We start from the raw sequence: 22,881 nt of genomic DNA on the forward strand, positions 1-22,881 counted from the left end.
CAGAGGAGGGGAGAGGTAAACTAGCCCCCGGCCCAGCCCCGCAGCCCACCTCTCCGGACCCACCTGCCCGCGGGGGGAGCAGGCTTTGCTCTGCACGCCCCACTCCCAGGAGACTTGGGAAGGGATTTGCCTTTTTCTTTTCTTGTTTTTGTTTTTTGCAAGGGATTTGGCTGCTTTTCTTTTTTTCTTGTCCTTTTTGTGGCTATCCCTTTTGCAAGGAATTTGCCTTTTTTGACTTTCCCTTTTGCTAGGGATCTGCCCTTTTTTCCAGCTACCCCTTTTGCAAAGGCTTCGCCTTTTTTGCGGCTATCCCTTTCACAAGGGATTTTCCCTTTTTTGCCTAGCCCTTTTGCTAGGGAGCTGCCCTTTTTTTTCCTTTTTTCTTTTGCAAAGGCTCCGCTCTTTTTGTGACTCCCCTTTTGCAAGGGATTTGCCTTTTGCTCCCTCTCCCTTTGGCAAGGGAATTGCCCTTTCCCATCCCTTTTGCAAGCAGGTAGCCTTTGCAAGGGATTTGCCTTTTCTTCTGACTCCCCCTTTTGCACGGATTTAGCCTTTTTCCGGCCCTGCCCTTTGCAGGGGACCTGCCCCCCCCAGCCCCACGCCCCGTGTGCGTGGCCGTGCCGCGCGGGGATGCTGCGGCGGGTGCTGGTGCTGGCGCTGTGCGCGTGCGTGGGCACGACGCGCGGCCTGGGCTCGCTGGTGCACTGCGAGCCGTGCGACGACAAGGCGCTGTCGCTGTGCCCACCGCACCCGGCGGGCTGCGAGCTGGTGAAGGAGCCGGGCTGCGGCTGCTGCCTGACGTGCGCCCTGCCGGCGGGGCAGCCCTGCGGCGTCTACACGGAGCGCTGCGCCCAGGGGCTGCGTTGCCTGCCGCGCCCCGGCGAGGACAAGCCGCTGCACGCGCTGCTGCACGGCCGCGGCCTCTGCCTGGCCGACAAGGACAGGGACAGGGGCAAGCCCGGTGAGTACCGCCCGGCCCCGGGCACGGGGGGCCCCAGCCTCGCGTGCGGACACACTGCCAGCGCTCCCTGGCCACAGCGTCGCGTGGCAGAGTCGAACCCGGGGGTGGCGGGAGTCCCGCACGACGATTCGGCCACGAAGGCAGCCCCGGGGCGCTGTCCGTGGCCAAATCCTCGCGTGGCGGGACGTCAAAAGGGCTGGAAGGGACCTTGGGAGACGGTCGAGTCCAACCCCCCCCCCGCGCGGTGCCGAGATCGCTGGACCCCACGAGGGGTCTGTCCAGCCTGGGGCCAAACGCTGGGGTTGCGGGGATCCTAGACAGCGCTGGTAGCACTCTGGCACGGCTGCAGCGCAACGGTTTGGCCGCCAAGACAGCACTGATAGCGCTCGTCGTGGCCAAATCCTTGTGTTGGAGTAGTCGTAGAAATCCTAGACATCGAGGGCTGGAAGGGACCTTGAAAGATCATCGAGTCCAACCCTGCTGCTGTGGCCAGGACTATTGCGGAGATCGAATGAGCCCTGCAAGGTGTCTGGTCCTGGGCCAAACGGTTGTGTTGCCGCAGTCATAGAAATCGAGGGCTGGAAGGGACCTTGAATTAGTTGTGTTGCAGCAGTTGTAGACATCAAGGGCTGGGAGGGACCTCAAAAGATCGAGTCCAACCCGGGCAGGAACATTGCTAGGATCAAATGACCCCTGCAAGGCATCTGTCCAGTCTTTGGCCAAGTTGTGTTGGAGTCATAGAGAGCATTGATAGCACTGTTTGTGGCCAAACAGTCGTGCTGGAGCAGACATGCACATCAAGGGCTGGAAGGGACCTCGAAGAGAAGGGACCTTGAAATACTTTGGAGCCATCCTAGACAGCATTGCAACCGCTCTTCACAGTCGAAGAGTGGTGTTGGAGTGGCTGTAGACAACATAGAAATCATTTCTGGTGGCCAGATAGATGTGTGGAAGCGGTCACAGACATCATAGAAATCACTGTTCAGGGACAAATAGTTGTGTTGGAGCAGTCGCAGACACCAAGGGCTGGAAGGGCCCTCAAAATAGCGAGTCCGGCCCCCCGGCTCTGGGCAGGAGTACTGCTGAGATCAAATGATCCCTGCAAGGCGTCTCTCCAGTCTCCCCTTGAAGACTCCCAAGGCTGGGCACTGCAGCACCGCTTTAGGAAGTCTAATCCAAATTCTGGGCACCTTTACTGTGAAGGGTCATTTCTTAAGATACCCCCTTGGCTGGTGTGAGGGAATCATAGAAAAGGAGGGTGGAAGGGAGCTCGGGGGTCACGTCGAGTCCAAGCCCTGCTCCAAGCAGGACCAGCCCCAACTCCATCATCCCAGCCGAGGGTTTGTCTACCCGGGTCTTCAGCACCGCCACCTCCTCTCTGGGTAACTTGTTCCAGTGTTTTACTACCCTCCTTGTACGAAAGTTTTTCCTAGTATCTAACCTCAGTTTTCCTTGCTGCGGCTTGAGCCCATTGCTCCTTGTCCTGTCGTCTGCCCCCACTGAGACCAGCCCAGCGCCGTCCTCTTTGCAGCCCCCGGCAGGGAGGTGACAGCCGCTCTTCAATCCCCCTCGGTCTCTCTTGACTAAATCAGCCCGGGTCCCTCCGGAGCCGTGTGCCCCAGCCCCCCAGCTCGAACCCCCTCCCCTTCCCCAGCTCTGTGCTCCTCTGCCCTGGTTCCTTTCCACCTCCTCTTCCCCCTCCCCTGGTCCCTGCCACTGGCAGCGAGTGCCACAGAACCGAGAGCCCCCGCTGCCCTACACCCCCTACACCCCGGGCCACAAGACGGGAGTCGCGGTCTCTCGCTGGGCCAGGCTCCGAGAGGAGCAGGTGCAAGGGGAAGGGCCAGCCCGGACGCCGGAGGAGCGCGTAAAAGAAAGCAAAGCCCAGGTTCGCAGGTGACAGCTGCCCGAGACGTTGCGAATCCCGTAGGGCCCGCCGGCCCCTTTCCGCCACGAGAAGGGGAACGAGCTGGCAAGAAAACTCCGGCTTGCCAAAGCAAAAAAACCCCGACAGCCCAGCCGTCGTTTGCTCGGTGCCAAGCTGCGCCCGGCATCCGTGCGGCAGAGACCTGCCGGGTCGCAGCGTCTCCTTTCTAACACCCCATAAATCCTGCTGCTTCGATGATGCCCCCTCCCTCTCTGCTGCGTCTTTGCAAAGCACCAGCTGGGGTCGTTTAAGTCTCAGGACATAAAGACCCCGCTGGATTTGCCTGGGAAGGAGGAAAAAAAAGCGGGGCGGTGGCGGGGGGAGAAATGTCCGGTTGCTTTTGGAGTCGTTTGAAGGCAAAGGAGCCTTCCCGGCTCGTTCGGAAACGTGGAGTGGGTCTGGGAAGCGATGACGCTCAGATATGGGCTGATTTCCTGTCTTGGACGCCGGGAACTGTGCGACCGTCCAGTCACCCTGAAAGTATGCGAAATATCCCGCGCTCCGGTCCGGCACGTTGGCGCAGCAGCGGTGCCACTGGCAGGCAGAGGGCACCCGCCGCCGCGCGGCTTCGCCTCTCCTTGGCAGCAGCAAGGCAGCGATGCTCGGCCTTTCTCCACCTCCCCAAAACCCAGCCCCGCGGCAGGTGCGCTGAGGGGAGCCACTCGTCACCTCGCTGCTCCGTTCCCCCTTGCGCCCAGCCCGGCGGCGGAGAGCAGGAGAGGGGTCGTGTCTTCCTGCCTCACCTTGCAGGGGCCGAGCTCGGCCTGTCGGGCCAGGGGCTCGCTTTGCCAGCGCAGACCGTCGCAGCCTGTGTTTTGGGACGGGACGTGGGCTGCTAGCGCGGGGGCGAACCGGCCAGGCGAGGTCTGGGTCTGCGGGAGCGTAAAAAAAACCCAGGACCAAGCAGGGGAGGGAGGGAAGAAAAGCCCCCGCTCTTGGCGCTGAAGTGGCCGAGAGTAGGAGCGCAGAAGTGTATTTTCATAGGCGTGTTCCTAGGCAACTGGCGAGGAAGGAAAACGAAGTTGCACTTGAACTTTTTGGCCAGAAAACCAGGGACGGTGTGTCAGGGAAGCTGGCTGGGGCTCCGGTCTATCGATGACCAAAATTGGCCCTGCGCTGGGAACTGCGGAGAAAGCCAGCGCTGTATAAATGAAGTGACAGTGGAGAGGGATGGATCGAGCTGCCTATTTATTTATTCTCGCTCTTGCCGAAATCCACTTCGCAGAAGTATTTGTCTCGTCGTGACGGGGGAGAGGCAGCACGGGATGGAGAGCGGGGCGGGCTGGGATTCGAAGCAGGCTGGGCTGTCAGCCAGCTCTTTGACCAGGGGCCACGACCACTGCTCACCCTTGGCCTCAGTTGGCTTATCTGCAAAGTGGGGATAATGATAGTGGGGGCCTACGGAGCCTCTGTGCAGGCTGCATGAATAAAGACTTCCAAGACGCTTGCCAAAAAAAGCAGCTACAGGCTTGCCCGTGCCCCGGGCGTTATTTATCATTATCTCCCCGGTGCCGAGCTCTTCCCGCAACGAGTATCGTGGCATCGGACGGAGCGAGAGAGCCGCAACCCCAGCCCATCATAGCTTCACACGTGTGTAACTCGCACGCCTGTAAAACTAGACGCAGCATCCTCTTTCTTTTTTTTTAAAAAAATGTGCCTGCTTTTTGCTCTTTTTGTGTCACGTTCCCTCACGTCGGCCGAATTGAGAGAGAGCGCGCGCAGATCCGGAGCCAGGTTCGAGTCTCCTGACTTGAAAAAGTTCATGGAAAAACAAATGTGAACCAATTTTTTTTTTCTTCCTCTCATTCCTTCTTTCTTTCGAGAACGGAAAGGAAAAAAAAAACAGTTGGCAAGTTTCCCTGCGTGACTGCGAGCCAATGATAACCGGAGCCGGGAGGGGGGGGGGTTGCAGCTTGCTTTAAGAAAATGGATTTTGCTGCGTCAGCTGAAACCAGCCAGAGCCAAAATTTCCTGCAGCTCGTAGCGGGTTGAGTCCTTTATCATCCCCTTGACAGATTTTGCCTTTCTCCCTCTTCCCCATACTCGCTGCGGCCTGTTTAGCACAGGGTCGGGCTTAACAGACACATGGCAGCTGGAAATGAGTGACCGGGAGAGGAGCAGGGCAGGTGTGCGGTTGTACGGGGTGAGCTGGGGTTAGACCGGAGGGTGAGGGTTAGGGCAGGGGGCATGAGAGCGGCGAGCTGTGTACACACGGCAGATGCAAACGTGTGCCGTCCGGGGGTTAAGGAGCGAGGGGGGCGGGAGGGGGCTCTGCGCTGAGCGCCGAGTCCTTTGTGTGAAGCTGAGACCACTTCAAACCCTTTAGATGTCAGAGCGAAAGCTAGTAGCAACAGGCTCGCAGCTCCGGGAGCAGAAACAGGAAAAACTCCATTTTTCTTTTTGATCTAAAGTGGAAAAAAAAAAAAAATGGTGAAATCTATCAGGTGCAAGCAGGAAAGCTGGGTTTTGTGGCATGGGGGGAAGGGTGGGGGTGTTCAAACAGGAAGGGAGGGGCCTGGGTTTTGGAAAGCAGAAGCAAATTTACAAAGTCCTGGATTCAAGAGAAATTCCTGGCTAATACCAGCAGGGTTCAGCAGCAGAGAAAAGGCATCTGTGTGTGCGTATGTGTGTGTGTGTGTGTGTGTGTGTGTGCGCGCATCTGTGTGTGCATGCACGTTATATGAGCAGGCCCATGTGCACGTGTGTCAGTTCACTGGCCCCGGCCGCACGTGTAAATGGTGCGAACGTGCGTGCCGGCGTGTAAATGGTCTGAACTCAGTTTGATCTCACCAGCACCCTGGCAAATGTGGATGCCTTCCAGTGAACTAGGTGGCACCGCTCCAGATTAAGACCACGATCACCGCGCATGTGAGTAGTTGCACAGGCGCGGCAGCCGGGAGAGTGAAGTCATTCATCAGTGCGAGTGTTTGTGGGATATAGCCGTCCTGATAGAAGAGAGGGTGATGAATCAGCTCCGTGGGCGTGGGGGGGGGATCACTTTCTCTGAAGCCAGGCTCCTTTCTGATAGACAAGGATTTGTACGGGATGGTCTGGATAGGACTGATCCTGCCTCAGGCAGGGGGTTGGACTGGATATGACCTCTGGCGGTCCCTTCCAGCCTGACTTCTCAATGCTTTTGTGTGAGTCACAAAGCACCTGGCAGCCCCGTCATGGTCAACACCAGACTGAACAGATGGAAAAAGGGCAGAGCTCTGCTATTCACGGGCAAGTGTGTGCCCGTATATTATTATTATTACTGATAATGATGCTACGTATAGCACTGCTATCAGGATACCATACACCTGCAGGGGAAGGCTGGCAGGGTTCAGGCTGGCCGGTTTCTGTAGCCAATGGCATGCAAGAGCACGATGTAACTAGCATCACAGCTGGCCACCTTTGACCTTCAGGCCTGAATGGCAAGGGGCCCATTAGCAGCGAGGTTGACCGCAAACAGCCGTGGGCATAAAGCCAGGGGCCTGAATTCTCACCTCTGTGACAATAGCATGATGCCATAAGCACTCTCCACTGTGTCTAGAGACCCATGCATGTCTCCAGGCTGATATCCTGCATGTGTGAAGGATATATGCATGTGCAAATACAGGTAGGTATATATGTGTAGCTAGAGTACACACATGTGCAAATATATACATGCACATGCCTGTTAGGATACGCATGCGCATATACATATATGTGTATATATGTGTGTGTGTGTATGTGTGTGTGTGTGTGTGTGTGTGTGTGTGTAGCTAATCTATACACATATGCAAATATATGCATGCACATACCTATCAGGATAGGCAAGTGCATATAGCATATGTATACATGTGTAGCTAGTCTACACTCATATGCAAATATATGCATATACATACCTATCCACAGGTGCATATTCACATATGTGCATGAAGGTATACATGCAGAGAGCATGTTACCGTTGCTAGTGCGTGTTTGAATGATGGGAACACCCAGCAGCCTAGGACGGATGCTGTGTGCCCTTCCAAAACATGGTGAGCGGAGATGTCAGCCCCAAAACACTCCAGAATAAGACACTGTGAGTGGCTGTTACTAACCACAGATGGGAGAGGGGGCAGATGAGGCCAACGGGGTTTTGCAGGGGCCCTGTCCAGCAGCGCACGCAGCTTGTTGGCTTTGAAATCATTTGCAATTTTTCTATGCATTGAAACGCCAGTGCCTTGCAGGTATTTGTGCCTACTCGGTGGTTTCGTGGAAGTGGGTATCTTCACGAGGCTCATTCAGGGAGTAGGAGGCGTGGGACCAACCACGCCAGAAAGCCAGCTGTGGGAGAGGCAGCCAGATGTTTCATCTTCTGGTCTCCGTAGTGCAGCAGAAGATGGAGCGTGATGCTACCAGAGGCAAGACCGGGTAAATAAGGAAGGGCAGAGCTGCTCACTGCCCCGGAAAGGTAGACAGGAAGCGTGAACTGGCTCTCAGGGAAGCCGGGCAGGGTTTGAAGGATGGGAGACAATGGGAGAAGCAGGCTGAGCCCAGAGATTGAGCTCATCAGATGCCTTTCAGATACGCTGATGGGTGCTAGGGACACCAGGGAAAAGGAGGATGTGACCATCAGCACAGGATATGATGAATGCCTGGATGAGACACTGAGAAGAGAGAAGAATAAATAGATCTGGGAGCTGCTGGGCAGCAAGATTTGGGGATGGCTGGAGTGAGGGAAATGAGGCAGAGAGGACTCGCCAGTCCTGGGTGACTCGGTGTCCCGGCTGCCAGATGTCTGTGTGGTTTGCAATACCGTTGAAGTGAATTTGATGGAGACTGAACTGGCATCTTTCTCCAGGAGGTACAAGAGGTCCTTCCCGGTCAAATTCAAGAGATCGACTCTGGGATGCCTTGTCCTTTTGCGTTTCTATCGGCGTGGGCTCCTGACTCGGCCTGGCGTAGACGGGCAGCTTTGAGCCTCACCTGCACCTATAGGCCTAGTGTCACCCCATCAAAGACTCTGCTTTGTTCATGCAAAGCCCTTGTGTCTAGTTAGGATTTTGCACGTGCAAATGAGCGCGCATATTGCCTTTAACCAGTATGTTATGGGCCTTGATGGAAAACGTAGCCCACCCGTGGCTGGGAGTGAGTTATAAATGCAACTGGGGATTCACGTCCCTTCCTGAGATGTGCCTGACCCTTACTGAAGCCGGTGTGAGCGCCACGGGCCAAGGGCCCACAGGATAGGGTCCAGCAGTGCTGCTTAGCACGGCCCTCGCGCTCCTGCTCCCCTTAGGAGTTCAAGGGGCGTCTCAAGCATTACTCCCTTGTGACCCCGACACCTTGCAAGGAGACGCCGCGCGAGTCCTCCGGATCCAGGGAACCCGGCGAGGAACAAGCGACGGGACCCCAAGTCACAAAGACGGGCGACGGCATGCTTTCCTCTTCACGGGTTATTTTCCATTGCTGCAAAACTTGAATCTCTCTCGTTTCCTCGGGGCCGGGGGGCATTTCGAGAGCTGTTTAGCAGGTGGAATTGAGGACAGCTTTTCCCATCCCCTTTAGCCCAGATTGCTCATACTTTTCAGGGTCTCCGTGCTCTGAATAACCACCCGGCGCCTTGCCCTTTCTTCCCACGCCCCCATCTCACCTGTGACCGGCGCCGTCGAACTCCTCCTTTCACTTCACACATGGGGCAGGAACCAGACGGGGCTGACGGCGGATCCGGTCGATCCTGCTCCCACGAGATGCGGCGCTCAGACCATAAGGCCCGGTGACTTCTTCAAGTACCTCGAGGGCTGGAGTAGTCTCCATTGCAAGTGCGTGCAACAGCAGATGAGGGTGCACCCGGTCTCCTGGGTCCGGTTTGCTCGCTTCTTTTAGCTCTGCTGGTCGTGATAGCTCAGCAGTGGGTATTTACGGTGGTCGCGCCAAAGTTGGATTGGGCAACAGCTGTAGCATTATTAGTAGAAACCCCGTAGAAACGTTTCCATCTGTTGTTTGGGTTTTTTAAAATTCAGATTGAATCTATTTTTTAAACCAACAGTTGTCTTGCTGCTGCTCCAATAACTCGAACCATCACGGTCACAGTATGAGCTCCCGGCCGGGGTGGGGGCTGAGTAGAAAATGACTGGAAGCAAATGGGAAACAGGTCGGCCGGTTTTCGTTTTCTGAGCTGGAGGAGACGCGAAAGGGTAAGAAGGAAATTTTGGGGAGAAGGCAGGTCAGTCCCTGCATTTCTAATGGTTTAATACATACAGGTGTCAGGTTAAAACGGTTTTTGATGCGGGTCTTTGTAGGGTGAAAGGGCAAATCGACAGGGCGGATTTTCTCCTTTCCATTTATCTGCCGGAGGGTCTCCATCCACCCAGGTGGGTCGGCATCCACTTGAGTGACCTCTGCAGCCCCAGGAGACTCCCCGAGACACCTGCGACGGGTCCGGCGAAGGAGGAGAGGCCGCCGAGGTGCTGGGAGAGGTGGTGTTGAACCGGGGTGGTGGCGGTGGCCGTGGGCGAGCACAGAGCCAGCTCCCCGGGGCCATGCTGCAGGAGGAGGTGCCGGTCACTCATTAGGTGACTTGGATCCAAACCAGTGTCCTGGAGGCAAAATGACCTGCCCCTAAACTTTATTTTTCCAAACTCTCTAATCAGTTCTGAACTTTAGTCTTTACTCTAAACTTTTGCGGCCACCTCTTGAACCAAACGTTTAGCCTCTCGGCTGGGATTGCTCTCGCCCGGGTCCGCCCCAACAAACAGCATCTCTCCAAGCAAAGTTGTGTCCTTCCTTTGCACATCTCCGCTGGAGAAAATACTGCCAAAGTCCCTTGCAATAGCCCAGAAGAGTCCAGAATTGCTTCTGGCGTCGTTATGGCTTAGAAAGATTACCCCTGCCTACTTTTATTTGTATTTATTTTTTGGTAACGATCTCTCCCTTCCCGCAGCACCAGGGCGTGTTCTGGTTATTCCTTGTTGTGAATGGGCTTTATTTATTCAGAGTCTGATTTATGTCCTAACGGCACTGTAATCCAGTCAAACCCACGTGCGCGCTTCTCGCCATCTGGAGCAAAACTGCATCGCGCTCCAAGTGAACTTTGGGAACGGCTCTGTGGGGCCGGGAAGAGCCAAGTTACCGACCGTCCTAAGCTGGCATCTCCTCCCTGCGGCTGAGTCACCTGGCACCGGGCGCGGAGCAAGGCGCTCGGACCCCGGCGGTGTGAAATGTTCGAGGTTTGCTTCGGGTCTTGTTCCGATCTGCCGCCCCTTTGGAGAGCGATGCAGCTGCAACCCTGCCGGGGAGCTCTTGCCGCTGTTCAGGGAGGGTATTTCCCAGCGATAGCTCCAGGAAAGGAGGAGAAGGGTTTGCTCGTTGAAAAAAATGTTCGGATTTTGCTTGTCGCCCGGCCAGGAGGAGAAAGCAGCACTTCGGGTTCCCGCGGGTTCCTCTCCAACGTTTCCATCACCTTTGATTGCAGAAGAGCCGTCAATCAAGCCATTGGCCTCTTTCCCTTCTTTTTTTGCCCCCTGCCTCCCTCCTTGCTATCCTTGACTTCCTGAGGAAAACGTCCATTTCTCCTTCTTTTCGTAGGGCATCTTTGTAGAAGCGGGGGACGGGCCTACCAGCTTCATGCTGCTGAGATCTCCAGCCTCCGACCAGGGCAACAAAATTATGGGTGGAAATCAGTGGAACGGTGCTGGATTTAGTATTGCTGTAGGCAGGGAGCAGACGCCTTGGAGGAAGCCCTCAAGATGCAATTTGTTCTGTCGGCTCTGCTAGGAGCGTTGGGTGTCCAGCGCCGCAACACTGCACATAGGACTCAGCAGCGCCTACGAAGTTATTAGCCACCTTCACAATACATATATGTGGTCAAATCAGAGCGTTACTGGACTCTCTCCCTGCCAGGAGAGCGCTGCATGCAGCAAAACTGTATAGAGGGGACCTGTTTACCTCCTCCAAATTGCAAAAAAGCAGTGCTAACCTCACGCTCCGGTCGTCTGTGCACACAGATAAGAGACAGGACCTGCACGTGCAACCCCTGGAGTCCAAATGAACTCATTGCCCTGGATGCTAAAGTAAACTTCTTCCCTCCGCAGCTCAGCACGGGCGCCCCAGGGTCATCGGGGGGACGGTCTGCATCTCAAACCCGTCCCGCATGCGCCTGCTCGTATCGGCAAGAGAGCACCTTCCCGTGCTTCGCCCCTGGCGGCTCGCGCGGCAGGACCCTCTCCCCTGCGGATCTGCTGAGGGGACACTTCCAGACGAGCTATTTTGGGCAAATCTTCCCAGGAAACGTGGCCCTTTCGTGTCCGGTTTTGCAGAGAAAAGCCTCCGCAGGTTGTTTCCTGCCCGCCGGGTTCCCAGGATGCAGGTCCGGAGCCTCTCGTGCACCAGCCCGGTCAGGTTTGGAGAGGGAGAAGGCGTGGGCGATCGTCCCACGCGTGGGATGTGACTTGAGCGCGGCACCCGCGCTGTGACCCTACGCTTAGCCGAACCTGACGCAGCCGTCGGCTTGCAGCTCGGCCCTGTCCGCCCCGGGGTCTGCTGTGAGCGTCCTCCACTTGACCACCCTCCTTCTCCCAAGCAGGTGGCGGTGGCCCGAGCGCCCCCGGCGCAGTCCTAGCAGCGTGGGGAGAAAGGGACGCGAGGGCGTCCAGCCTCTAAGTGCTCGCACTGCAGCCGGCCGGCCGGCCGGCCCTAGTTTTCCTCGGGTGCCTGCCCCGTAGCGAGTGCCCGTGCTGTTTCACGCGGTGCAGGCGCTTGCTCCGCGGGCTCCCGAAGTGCCCAGCCTCTGCCGTCGGCGCGCGCGTCTCCTCCGAGTTCAGCTGGGTTGGATCCTTACCCCTCCTCGCCCCACGAAAGGTGGCCTGTAGCTCGTGGCTGGGCTGGGGTGAGGCTCAGGCCCGAGGACCGGAGCCCCAGCGCGCCCCTTGGGCCGTCGCCGGGAAGGGGAAGATCTCGGACAGCCGTCCCTGGCCGCTCCGGCTCTCGTCCGTGCCAAACGGCGCTGAGCGGACGCAGCGGGGCTGAGATCACTGGGTGACATCGTTGGGGCGTAGGTCCTGAGCGGGGACCGCGTGCTCGCCGCGTGAGGCCTGGTCCTCCTGCATCCCCGCTCGGTCCGCCTGGCTTCTTCCCCCTCCCAGCTCCGTGACGAGCGGGGTCATTCGCTCCCATTGCTTCTGCGTGGGGGGCCTCTCCTGCCTGGCAGGGTTTCCATAACGAGCCCTTCCTCGTCCAGACCTGCTATCTTGAAGTGAAAAGTTTTCTTGGCTGTCCGGGCTGATCCCCGCGTAGGCTCCCGAGCTCGCTCGAGCCACGTGCTTACACGCAACTGGAAGGCAAAAGGAAGGAGCGACTCTGCTGTGCATTTCTGCGCTCGCCTGCAGGGGAGTAGCTTGGACATAGCAATCGGTGACTGAGATTTGCTCCTTGGGGTGATGGGGTCGACTCCCGCCCGGGGTTAGTGGGCAGAGAAAGCCCTTAGCAGGCAAAGGAGATTTTGGAAAGGGAGAAATAAGAATTAGGTCCCCCCCGCAGAGCTGAATGTCCCTAGCAAAGCAGCCAGGACGTGGTGCTTGTGCAACAGCCGGTCTCGGAGGGCAGGGATGGGATTTGCAACGAGGAGCAACCTCACCGTGCAGGTTGGGGAGCTGGGGAGAGGGGATTGAGGAGCTAGTCACAGAGGGGGGATTGTGTGTCGTGGGGCTGAGTGGAGGGGGTGCAGGCCCAGCTCTGCGCGGTTGTGCCTGGGTGTGTGCATGGCTGGGGCTCAGCCCCGCGTCCGGCAAAGCGGGCAACCAGTGGGCACTGTGGAGATGAGCGGGGGATGGGGGAGGCTGGTGCTTGCCTTCATCCCGCGAGGAGGTGCTGGCATCTTCTTAGTGCCACGGGACAGGGTGATAGCCAGTATTTATCGTGGGTGAGTGAGGCAGGAGGGGCGAAGCGTGCGTCTTTGGGCTGGGGAGACGCAGAGCCAGAGTGGAAAGGGGCTTGGGATCATTTTGAGCAACTAGGACCATTTACCCAGGTCCCTTAAAATCCAGCGCACGCGCTGGATCCCTTCCCTTGGGAGCTTGCACAAGCAAGGGGCTGATCAGGTGCAGCGCTCCTCCCCAGAAGTGGTTGCATTTCAGTGCTAGGTAATGCGGGGCACTGAACTTGTACCCTCCCTGCCAGGTACAAGTTGTGCTTCTCCCACCCTCCTCCTCCTCCTCATCATCATCACATTAACAACAGTAATAGAGGGAACTGTGTTCGCTGACAGTTTACTGGCAAATGGCCTTCTAGGTTGTGCGAATCTGTGGACAGACGATCATCATTCTTGCAGCCCCTCTTCCACGGCCTCCAATCAGCAGCCAGAGAGACTCCCCAAAATCCAGCCCAATCTGTAGGAGCCTCTGAGCGATTCGGACAGGGCTCACCCTCTGCCCCGCGACAGCCCCCCACGCACACGCGCGTGCTACGGGCCTCCTTTGCACCCGAGCGGTCAGGGAGCTTGCAGCGTAACTTAAGCGAGGAAGAAAAGAGGAGGGCTGGCTTATTCTCAGGGAGGGAAACAGGCCGTTTGCAGCGGCACCTGTCTCCAACACCAGAATTTGGGCCTGATTCTCAGCTATTTCTTCCTTTCCTTTATGATAGCTGATATTAGCCCCCGAGCAGAACAGCTACCCCAGCTGGGGCACCCCGGTGTACGGGGCAAGCCGGGGTGCACTACACCAGGGGTATCTGCTTCACAAGGCCTGCAGGAGAGGAGGGGAAACAAGGCGTATTTCAGAGCAACTCTGTGGTGGCTCTAACTTCTGGAAGGGACCTGGGCAGGGAGCAGAAAGCAGAGCAGCAGAGCAGACAGGGGAGGGCGTGGAGGACCCGGGCGCCCGCTAGCAGTGGGCTCGCGTCGGGGGCTGCGGAGCGGCTCTCCAGGAGTCCTCCTGCCAGGATCCCAGCTGCAGCCCCGCGTGGCGAACACCGAGTCACGTAGGGGAGGTTTTCCTTGCAGCCGTCGAGGCTGGCGGCGGGAACGAACGCTGGGATCCGGCTGTCCCTGGCCGGGCGCCCGGAGCAGGGCTGGTCCGGTGTCTTGCCAAGCAGCAGATCCACCCGGTGCCTGGGGGCTCCTGCTCTGCTCGCCGGGAGCAAATGCGCGGAGCAGCACGCTCATGCCCTGGATCCCACCTAGTATCTCCACGGGGAAAAGGCTCAGAAAGTTTAGCTGCAAATCTCCTGGGGGCCGCTGATGGCCAAGGTCTCATTTCCCGATGTGCCCATCGGGGTCTCATTGCGGCTTGCTTTTCATAGACTCGTAGAAAAGGAGGGTGTGAAGGCACCTCGGGGGGTCACATCGAGTCCAACCCCCCGCTCCAAGCAGGACCAGCCCCGACTGCATCATCCCAGCCAGGATTATTTTCCCCACTAAAAAGGAAAGTTGGGGCAAAAGTCAGCTCCTTGCACGGGGGAGGCCAGGGCCCTCTTGCTGCAGGTGCCAGGAGGTGGCTTGCAAGGCAGATCTGGCCCCCAGCGGCACACCGACCCCCTTCCCTGATCCCCGAGGGCTGCCGGCTTGCACACCCAGCTCCGGGGGCACGGGGGGGAAAGCAGGCACTTTTCTGGCGGATAAAGACGAGCAGTGCGGGGAGCTGGGCAGCCGCCAGGCACTTCCAGCAGCCTCCTCCGCACGCAAACCCCGGCCCCCGGTGCCTTCCCGGGGCTTCGGCTCTCCCTGCACCCGCTCCGTGGCGCCGGGAGGCCGCGGGGCTTGGCCCGGCCGCTTCCCTGCTCTCCGGGTTTGGTGCGGGGACAAATTCCAGGTCTACCAAATTGCTTCGACTTGCTGTAATTTCTACGGCTGGAGTCAGCCACGTGCCGCCGGCACCGCCTTCGGAAAGGACAAGGGGTATGTAGCCGCAGCTAACTTGTTTCTCTCGTTTCCCCCCAAAAATTAAAGTAGGCCTCGAAGGGCGCAGAGCTTCGCGTCCTTCCAACGGGAGCGGGAGTGACCTGGGCACGGACGGGACCTGGGTTCAACGAGCCACGGGCTCCTCTCTCCTCCGGGCGTGGTTTTCGGCAGAAATGCTCTTTTTGGGACACCGGGTACATCGTCTTCCATTGAAGGGGTCAGGTGTTGGTCCCCGGCGGGGTGCTGGACCAAGCGCCTTGATGGGGCTGCACCTCCTCCCTCCTCTCTGCCGCTGGAGACAGCGGTGTGGGGCTGACCCGGGGCAGATGGGTTGGTTTCCTCAAGAGGACGGTTATTCGGCTGTACGCGCCGCTTTTCCCGCCTGGACTTCGAGTCGGAGCAGCAAAGAGCCCCTAACGTATTATAGCTGGCCAGGGTCTTCATTAAAGGGGCGCGTCTGCACCCCTCGTTTGGGTTTTGGAAATAGGAGCCTGCAGGGCGCGATGCTAAGGACATTTGTGTGCGTAAGAAGAGACGCAGCATCCGCCTGTCCTGGCAGCGCTGGAAACCCGGATGCCAGCGCCCCGCCGTAGAGATCGGAGAGTCTCTCGCTGGGACTGGCGAGACGCAGGCGGGCTGCAGACGGGCACTGATGCTCAGCACCGTGCGTGAAGGACATTGGGGTCTCCTGGGGGTTGCTGGGGGTCAGCGCGTGGTGGAAACTGGGCCCGGGACGATGCTCCCGAGGTCCCCCGGCCTTCCCGAAACCGGGGCACGTTGGCCATGTGTGGACAAGGGTTCGGCCAAACCCAAGGCGCGTGGTGCCACCTCCTGGTCGGCCCGTGGATTGCTCCGCCATCACCTCGCCCAGGTGCCGATAGCCCAGGGCTTGCAAAAGCCCCTCAATAGAAAATACACCCCCCCTTCAGCTCCCCCCACAGCTGCTAACAGTGGACCCAAACTACTTCTTCACCTCCTGTGCGCCGCCCTCCGGCAGGGTCGCCCGTCCGTCCAGCGCGGCTCCACGCCGGCCGCGCCTGCTTCGGTGCGGTGGTGAAAATACCCACGGGAGCTTCCTTGAGGGGGGTTTTGGGGGGCTTGAGAAGGACCAGGAAATAATTCTTACACTAGAAACAGCCCTTGGGTCTTTCTCGGTACCTTAGCGCAGGCTGGGGGGTGGTCGCCCACTTTCAGTCAGTCCTTTCGATAATGACGGGCGCAGCCTGATAGGCCCGACGCCTTGTCTTTCTGCACGAATTACCCTGGGCCCCGTTTTCCCGAGGTCCCGTGCCCGGGCGGTTTCTCTGTCACCGCCGAAGCATCATCGCTGGCCTTTTGGGAATGTATCGCAGGGGGTCCTCCGGAGGCTAGAACTTTATTCGAATTTAGACCCCAAAATAACTCTTTTACTCCGGTGGCTGCATGAAAGGTCACAAGTCAGCTAAGTATAGGCTGTCACCAACTTGCTCCTATATATAACCGCTCAGGAGACTTGACGACATCCCATCTGCTAAAACCATACCGGCCGAGGGATCACGGCATCCAGAAGGCCTCCCGATATATTTAGGGGCAACTACAATGGGTAAAGCGGCAGCTGACTTAGCGCTGCCTCTGTTCCCGGCAAGGGGAGTTCGTTAGTGCTCAGAGCCATAAATGTCGGTGCTCCGAGGTAGGAATTTGGATAGCGTCGGATGCCGCGGCGCTGCGGAGGACGTAGATCCCCTGCGCGGGGAGCATGCAGCCACCGCAGACGTGCAGCCGCCTCCGAGCGGGGGCTCAACCCCGCTCGGCGTCAACCGTGCTACCCAGGAGGTCTTAAAAAGACAGCCATCCTCCGGTAGTTGAGCCGTGGTGCTCGGCTCACTGATAGGAGCTGGCCATCTCTGCCGAACTCCTTCATCCTCATGGAAGGGCAAAGGCCTGTCCTGAGACCAGGTAGCCGCTCAGCCTAGCGGTGTGGAGGCTCGCATGGCCGATGCCCCAACCTGAACGGCCATTGCCCGTTTACATTAGGGTCAACCCCAAATGCCCTTCGGCGGGTAGGACCTATGGGTAACTCCGCTGCTCTGCGGCAAATAAAATATCCTTGCACGCCACAGAGCCCGTGGGTACAGAGACCACGCATGTTTTTCCACCGTACTAATTGGGGGTGGCCTATATCTGCAGCATGCAATGCAGCGTCCGGAGAGGTTCGCTCTCGTTGGAGCCCTGAGTGGATGCTCCAAGTGATGAGAACAGGGGCTGACCTTTCTAGGAAGGGAAACACAGTCGTATGTGGCCTTACGAAGCGAAGTGGGGTGCGTCAAGCTGGCAAGCGGTGGGTCGACAAGGCCCCGCCTGCTCACGCCGCACCCTGCCTTTCTCCCTCCAGAGAAGGAGTCCCGAGAGCATGAGGAGCCGACCACCTCGGAGATGACGGAGGAGACCTACGCGCCCAAGGGATACAGGCCCAAGCACCCGCGCCTCTCCGAGCAGAAGGCCGAGGCCCTGAAGAAGGACCGCAGGAAGAAGTTGACTTCGAGCAAGTTCGTCGGCGCGGCGGAGAACACGGCGCACCCCCGGGTCGCTGCCCCAGAGCTGAGGCCAGAGTTCGAGCTGGTGAGTCTTGCATGGGCCCTTTCCCCTGCACGCCGCCTTCCCCTTCGTTCTTCCTTTCCTTTCCCCTCTCCCATTTTCCCTGCACCACCAGAGGAGGCTTGGGCTGCTCAGGCGTCTGGTCTACTTGGTGGGAAGAGCAAGCTGGAAAGCACAGAGCTGTGTCCCAGCCTCAGCCCGGAGGGATTCACCCCTCCCGGGCGACCCCGGATGGGACGGGGTGTCTTCAGGCCGGTCGGGTCAGGACGGTGGGGCTCACCCTGGTTGTCACCTCTCGGCAGGGTCCTTGCCGCAGACAAATGGAGGCGTCGCTGCAGGAGCTCAAAACTAGCCAGCGGATGATCCCCAGGGCCGTGCACCTTCCCAACTGCGACAGGAAGGGTTTCTACAAGAGGAAACAGGTAGCGTCTTCACTGGAAGCCAGTGCGGTCTGCTTCAGGGGGGATGACCCCCTCTATCTCAGCAGTGTCCTAGCAGGGGGCACAAATCTGCTAGAGCCGGGATCGAGAGCGGCTCCCAGCCCCCTTCGGGCAGCAGCCCGTGGAAAATCATGGCAATACTGCGCCTGTTGTCCAGCGCAGCGGTGCCTGAGATAATCAAAATGTCAGAGACAGGAAGGATTGTTTTCCTCCATTTTCTAGCTGGGAAACTAAGAGCTTTGCCCGCACAGCCCCACTCTGCAACTCTTTGTCCATCTCTGTTAGCCGCCCCTTAGCTCCCCGGCTGCAGTCCAGGCCGCCCTCAAGCAAGTCCCCGCTAGCCTATTCCTCATTGCCGTCTGCTCTCACTTCATTCAGCTGTGGAAACGCACGGCGAATCGAGGCAGGCAAGGTCCTTTGGGTAGATCTGCTATTTTTGATTAGACCCACTCAAATAGTCGGGAAAATTCTTCTTTGCAAGCTTTCGGGTATCAGTGCCCGTGGTCCGCAAGCTTGACAGCCTTTCTCTGACGTCTCCCCGCGTCTCTCCGCAGTGCAAGCCGTCCCGAGGTCGGAAGCGCGGACTGTGCTGGTGCGTGGACAAGTACGGCCTGAAGCTGCCAGGGAGCGGGTACGTGTCCGGAGACCTCCAGTGCCACCACTTCGACAGCAGCAACACCGAGTGAACCCCCTGCTGAGACCTCCCCGACCCCCGTGCCTCCCCGCGCCCCGGACTCGGACTCCTTTCATCTCATTTTTAAATAAAAAGAAACAAGCTGAAGAACCTGAGAACCTTGGAATCGACAGTCCGTCCTCGACCTCGGCCACCGCGACGACACAGACTGACAGAGGACAGGAAAGGAGGAGCAGAAAGACGAGCCAGTGGCTTCCTCCGTGCCTCATCCCTGCTCCCCGCGACTCCCCCGGCCACGGCTCCCTGCTCCCCGCCAAGGAGCGGAGCCAGCACGAACCTGTAGGAATTGCTCGAAAGCACTTGAGTTGGTGTTTTGCTCTCGTGGCTTGCTTTGATTTTTACTATTCCTTCGTTTTTTATTTTTTACTTTTTGCCCCGGATTAGCGAGCCGCTTCCCCTGCGGTCTCTGGAGAAGACAGAGGAGCCCTGCCATGAGCAACACGCCCGCTCCTGCCACTCGAGTCCCTTCTTCCATGTCCGATTTTCCCCTTCCCCTCTCCTCTGCTAGGACTTGAGTGGCTTTGATTTTTATCCTCCTCTCTATCGATATATCTATAGCCATAGATATATGCAGATTGCTGGGGGTTCGTAGATAGCCTTTTATATACCTTTTTTTAATGGTTTGCCTTATGCGAGAGAGCGGGTCAACGGCGCAGATGCCAACCAAATGTATTGGTAGACTTTCGGAAAAACAACCCCGCCTTTCCAGCCCCTCGGGGGAAAGGGGTGGTGTCCCTTCAGCAGGAGATCTCGTTTCCTGGCACGTGTGACTCTGTTGAGCTGTTCTCCATCAGCGTGGGGACGTCTGTGGTCTGTCGCCTCCTTGCAAAAGCAGCCCCTGTCCTGAATGGTGGCGCCTTCAACTTCAAGTGCAGAGCCGTTCCCTCGAACCATCTCCTGGGCTTGTCGCAGACAAACATCCCTTGCAAGTCGACCGCGAATGTTCAAGCCCGTGCATTACTTAAGGGGTTGTGGGATTGGGGCATTCCTTGGCCCCCCTGGCACCATATGTGTCACGACGATGATGAAGATGAAGACGGTGATGGAGAGAAACTAATGACATTTTTAATTGCCCATCCAAATATGTGTTTGCCCCAGGCCAAGATGCCGTTTCGAGGCTGGTGAATGCTACACACCCATGCGCACACAGATACGTGCAAGCCCATATCTATTTTTTTCCCCTAGTCCAGTGTTCAAACACCCCTTTCAAGGCTCCTGCAGATGGTTTCCATTCGCTCCATACAGTCAGAGGCCCCCAAGTCCAACCAGAGCAAACCGGGAGGCCTCAGGGCATGTAAATGGACTCAAGCTGCTTCGCCAGGCTTAGACCGCGACGTCCTTGGGACTCTACTTTTCTTCTTGAGTTTGAGACCGTTTCTTCTCTTATTTCACCATGACAAGGGTCTTGGCTAGGTTTGCTTCTACAGAGACCCTGCAGGAAATAAAACAGCCCTCCAGGGAAAGGAGCAATGGGCTTCATCCTTGCTTTGGAGACCTACTAGTGATTAAGAAGCCTCTCCCTGTTGCTAGACGTCTGCGCATGCAGACACGCACGTGCACACGAAACAGCGGCCGTTCCCTCCCAGATGGGGAGCGCTGTGCGTCAAGACGTGTGGGGCAGCAGGCCGGGAGCACGGCCAGACAACATGCTGACTTGAGACACCTGGGAGAGCACACCTGGGAAGAAGGATGCCCACCGCGAGCGCAGGTCAAAGGGAACCGGCGAGCCTCCGGGAGGGACAATAGCTTTGCGCTAAAGGGACGCTGGTCCAGCTCTGTCTCCCTCTCACCCTGGACCTAGGAGGCAGCTTCGGTTCTGGTTTCACTCTGGATTGCATTGGCATGGGAGGTTGGGTGTAGGGGAGCGGAGGAGTGGGCTGCCTGGCGAGTCCCGGGTGTGAAACGGGGCTGCCCGGTGGCCTCAAAAGGCCTCGTTCTCCGGGCTTGGGGCAGAAGGATTGAGGAGGCTTTGAAACATGCTCCTTGTTCCCCGGTGCTACGGAGGGTCCTGCCCTGCCAGGCCTCCAGCAGACCGGTAGAGGAGGCTCTGGGCTGCTCTGCCTCATCCTCTGCAAAAAACCCTTGTGCGCCATGCTCGCCGGCTGGGCGTATTGCACAGTGGCCTTGGGGGTTCCCTGAATTGGGGGGGATGCTCGGGGGGAGCTTTTTCTACACCTGCAAAGACCCCTCTTTGCTGCTGCACTTGTGTGAAGGGTCCTTAGTGTCACTGGGATCAGGACCAAGCCGTGTGAATAGCAGAGAGGAGAAAAATGGCAGGAACACCCCCCCTGCAGCCCATCTCCATCACCAGGGATGGGGATTTCCTGAGGGTCTCACTCCTGGCTGTCACATCCACTGGGTTGGATCCAGCAAGGTGCCTAAACCACTGCACCCCAGAGAGGCTGGTCACCATGTACAAAGCCAGGGCCTAGCTCAGCGTCCGCCTCTCCCCCCCTACAAGGTGCGGGGCTGTGCAGATCCAGTCTCACTCGGTGCCACTTTCCCTGTGTGCGTTACTGCAGGCATCTCTGGGGTCAGAGCAGGAGTTTTTGGGTGGTGACGGAGGGCATTGGAGGGGATCGGGGATGCCCCAGCTTGGCAGTGGTGGGAGAAAGGGTGGGTGGCTTGGAAAGGGTTTGAGTAGTGGGGCAAAGAGGAAGCCCCTCCTTGAGAGAGGGCCGTGCCGCAGGCATGACGGCATCCCATGGGTAGGCCTTCCCTTCTCTCTTCCTCCGGCTGTCCTCAGAAGACTGCTCTCGCCTGCCTATGGCCAGTACCCCCCTCATCCAAGACGCCTCCCTTTCCCCTCTCTCTCTCGTTCTTTTCTCTGTCTATCTATCTATCTATCTATCTGTCTATCTATCTATCTATCTTTTTTTAAATTTTATTTTATTTCTCGAAACTTGAAAGCCTTTGGCTGCATGGGGAGGGGCATGCCTGGTCTGGCATGGGGTCGGGCTGTGGCTGTGGTCAGGGGAGGGCAGCGGTGTGACTCCCAGCTGTGCTGGGACCCTGTAGCTTTTGTCCCGAGACCGCTCCGGGATGCACTTCTGGGGCCAGTTTGTGGCTGGGCTTGACCCCCAGGCTCTGGGTCAAGCCCTGATCCTGACCCCTGCCTCTATGGGGTAGACTCTTGCAAGGGGCAGAGAGCAGGACGCGTCCCTCTGACTGACGGGCAATAGGAAGTGGAAATGGAGGCTGGTCCCTAGACCAGAAAACGCAGGCAATAGCCGAGAGAAACCACCCCCGCACCAATGTGCGCGCACGTGGGCGCATGCAGGTGTGTCCCCAGGTAACCAGCGCTCTTTAAGAGGTGGCCGCCACCTTCTAGCCCGTTAGGAGTCTTCTCCCCCTCTGAAATCAGCCCACGAGATCCCGTGCCCTGTGGCTCGGGCTGCAAAGCCCATCTGTTCGTGTGGTGCTGCCCGGGGCAGCTTTGGCCCATTGAAAACACCCTGCTGCTTTTCAGACCTGGGAAGGCTCGAATGACCTGTCGTGCCGAGCTCCCGGTGCGTGCCCGGGGAGCGGGGTGGGCTGTGGGGCTGCAGGGGGCTGAGAGCGGGCTGAGACCCCAGGAGAGCCGGTGGACCTGTGCACGCAGCTGTAGGGCTGAAGGAAGACCCTTCCAGGCCTGGCTTTTGCTGGGCGCGCTTCCCACGTCGCTCCCTGCGTTCGAGCAGCCTCAGCAGGGTCCTTCCTGCTGGTCCTCTGCCCTCCGGTTTGCTATAGGAGGGATCACAACTCCCCTCGGTCTCATCTGCCTCCTCGAGGAAGGCGTCCTGTGCGCCATCAGGGGTCTTGCATGAGGAAAGCGGTGACTGCGGCCGCCGGTGCCTGCCTTTCCTTCTCCTTCGACCACTGTGCTAGCCAAAGAGCAGCCGGGCAGGAGGCAGCCCCAAGGAAGGGCTCCCTGGGGTTCGGATGCATCGGGAGCAGGGGGTGCAAACAGCTCCTCACCCGCTGGGTTATTCCTTGTCTGTGCTGCAGTGGACACTCTGATTTTATTTTATTTTTTTTATTTTATTTTTTTTTTTTTTTTTTTTTATAAAAACCACTAGTACAAGAGCGTTTTGCACTATTTCTCCTCCTCCTCTGTCTTGCCCCGCCTCTCTCTTTGGTGTTTTTCCTCAACGGCATGCATATATTTAAACCCTCGACAATTCACCTCGATTCCAGACAGCTGTCCTGGTAACAGCAGCTCGGCTCACCATGTGATGCACTGCGCTGACCCCCACCTGCCCCGCCACCGCCCGGGTACCGTCCTTCCACCATACTGTTATAGCCCATTATAGCACAGTTGTTAACACACCGGATTTGGAGGTTCCTGCCTGGTTTTATCTTTAAGCAATACTCACTACACAATTTTACGGTAGCTCTTTATAACTTTACATACATACAGTAGCTCTGATTTCTTTTTTTTTTTTTTTTTCAGTAAATGAGAAA

General features: G+C 57.8%; 1 protein-coding gene across 1 annotated transcript; it reads left to right on the forward strand.

Moving 5' to 3' along the window:
- Positions 1 to 606: 606 nt before the first annotated feature.
- On the forward strand, positions 607 to 21,669 carry IGFBP5 (insulin like growth factor binding protein 5). The gene is made up of 4 exons (XM_019554229.1): positions 607 to 961; positions 17,102 to 17,328; positions 17,607 to 17,726; positions 18,299 to 21,669. Exons 1-4 carry the CDS (start codon positions 631 to 633, stop codon positions 18,428 to 18,430), a joined length of 810 nt encoding a protein of 269 aa, XP_019409774.1. The 5' UTR covers positions 607 to 630; the 3' UTR covers positions 18,431 to 21,669.
- Positions 21,670 to 22,881: the final 1,212 nt, after the last annotated feature.

The sequence above is a fragment of the Crocodylus porosus genome, unplaced genomic scaffold (genome assembly GCF_001723895.1).
Source record: "Crocodylus porosus isolate Cpor-Errol unplaced genomic scaffold, CroPor_comp1, whole genome shotgun sequence".
Classification (NCBI taxonomy): domain Eukaryota; kingdom Metazoa; phylum Chordata; order Crocodylia; family Crocodylidae; genus Crocodylus; species Crocodylus porosus.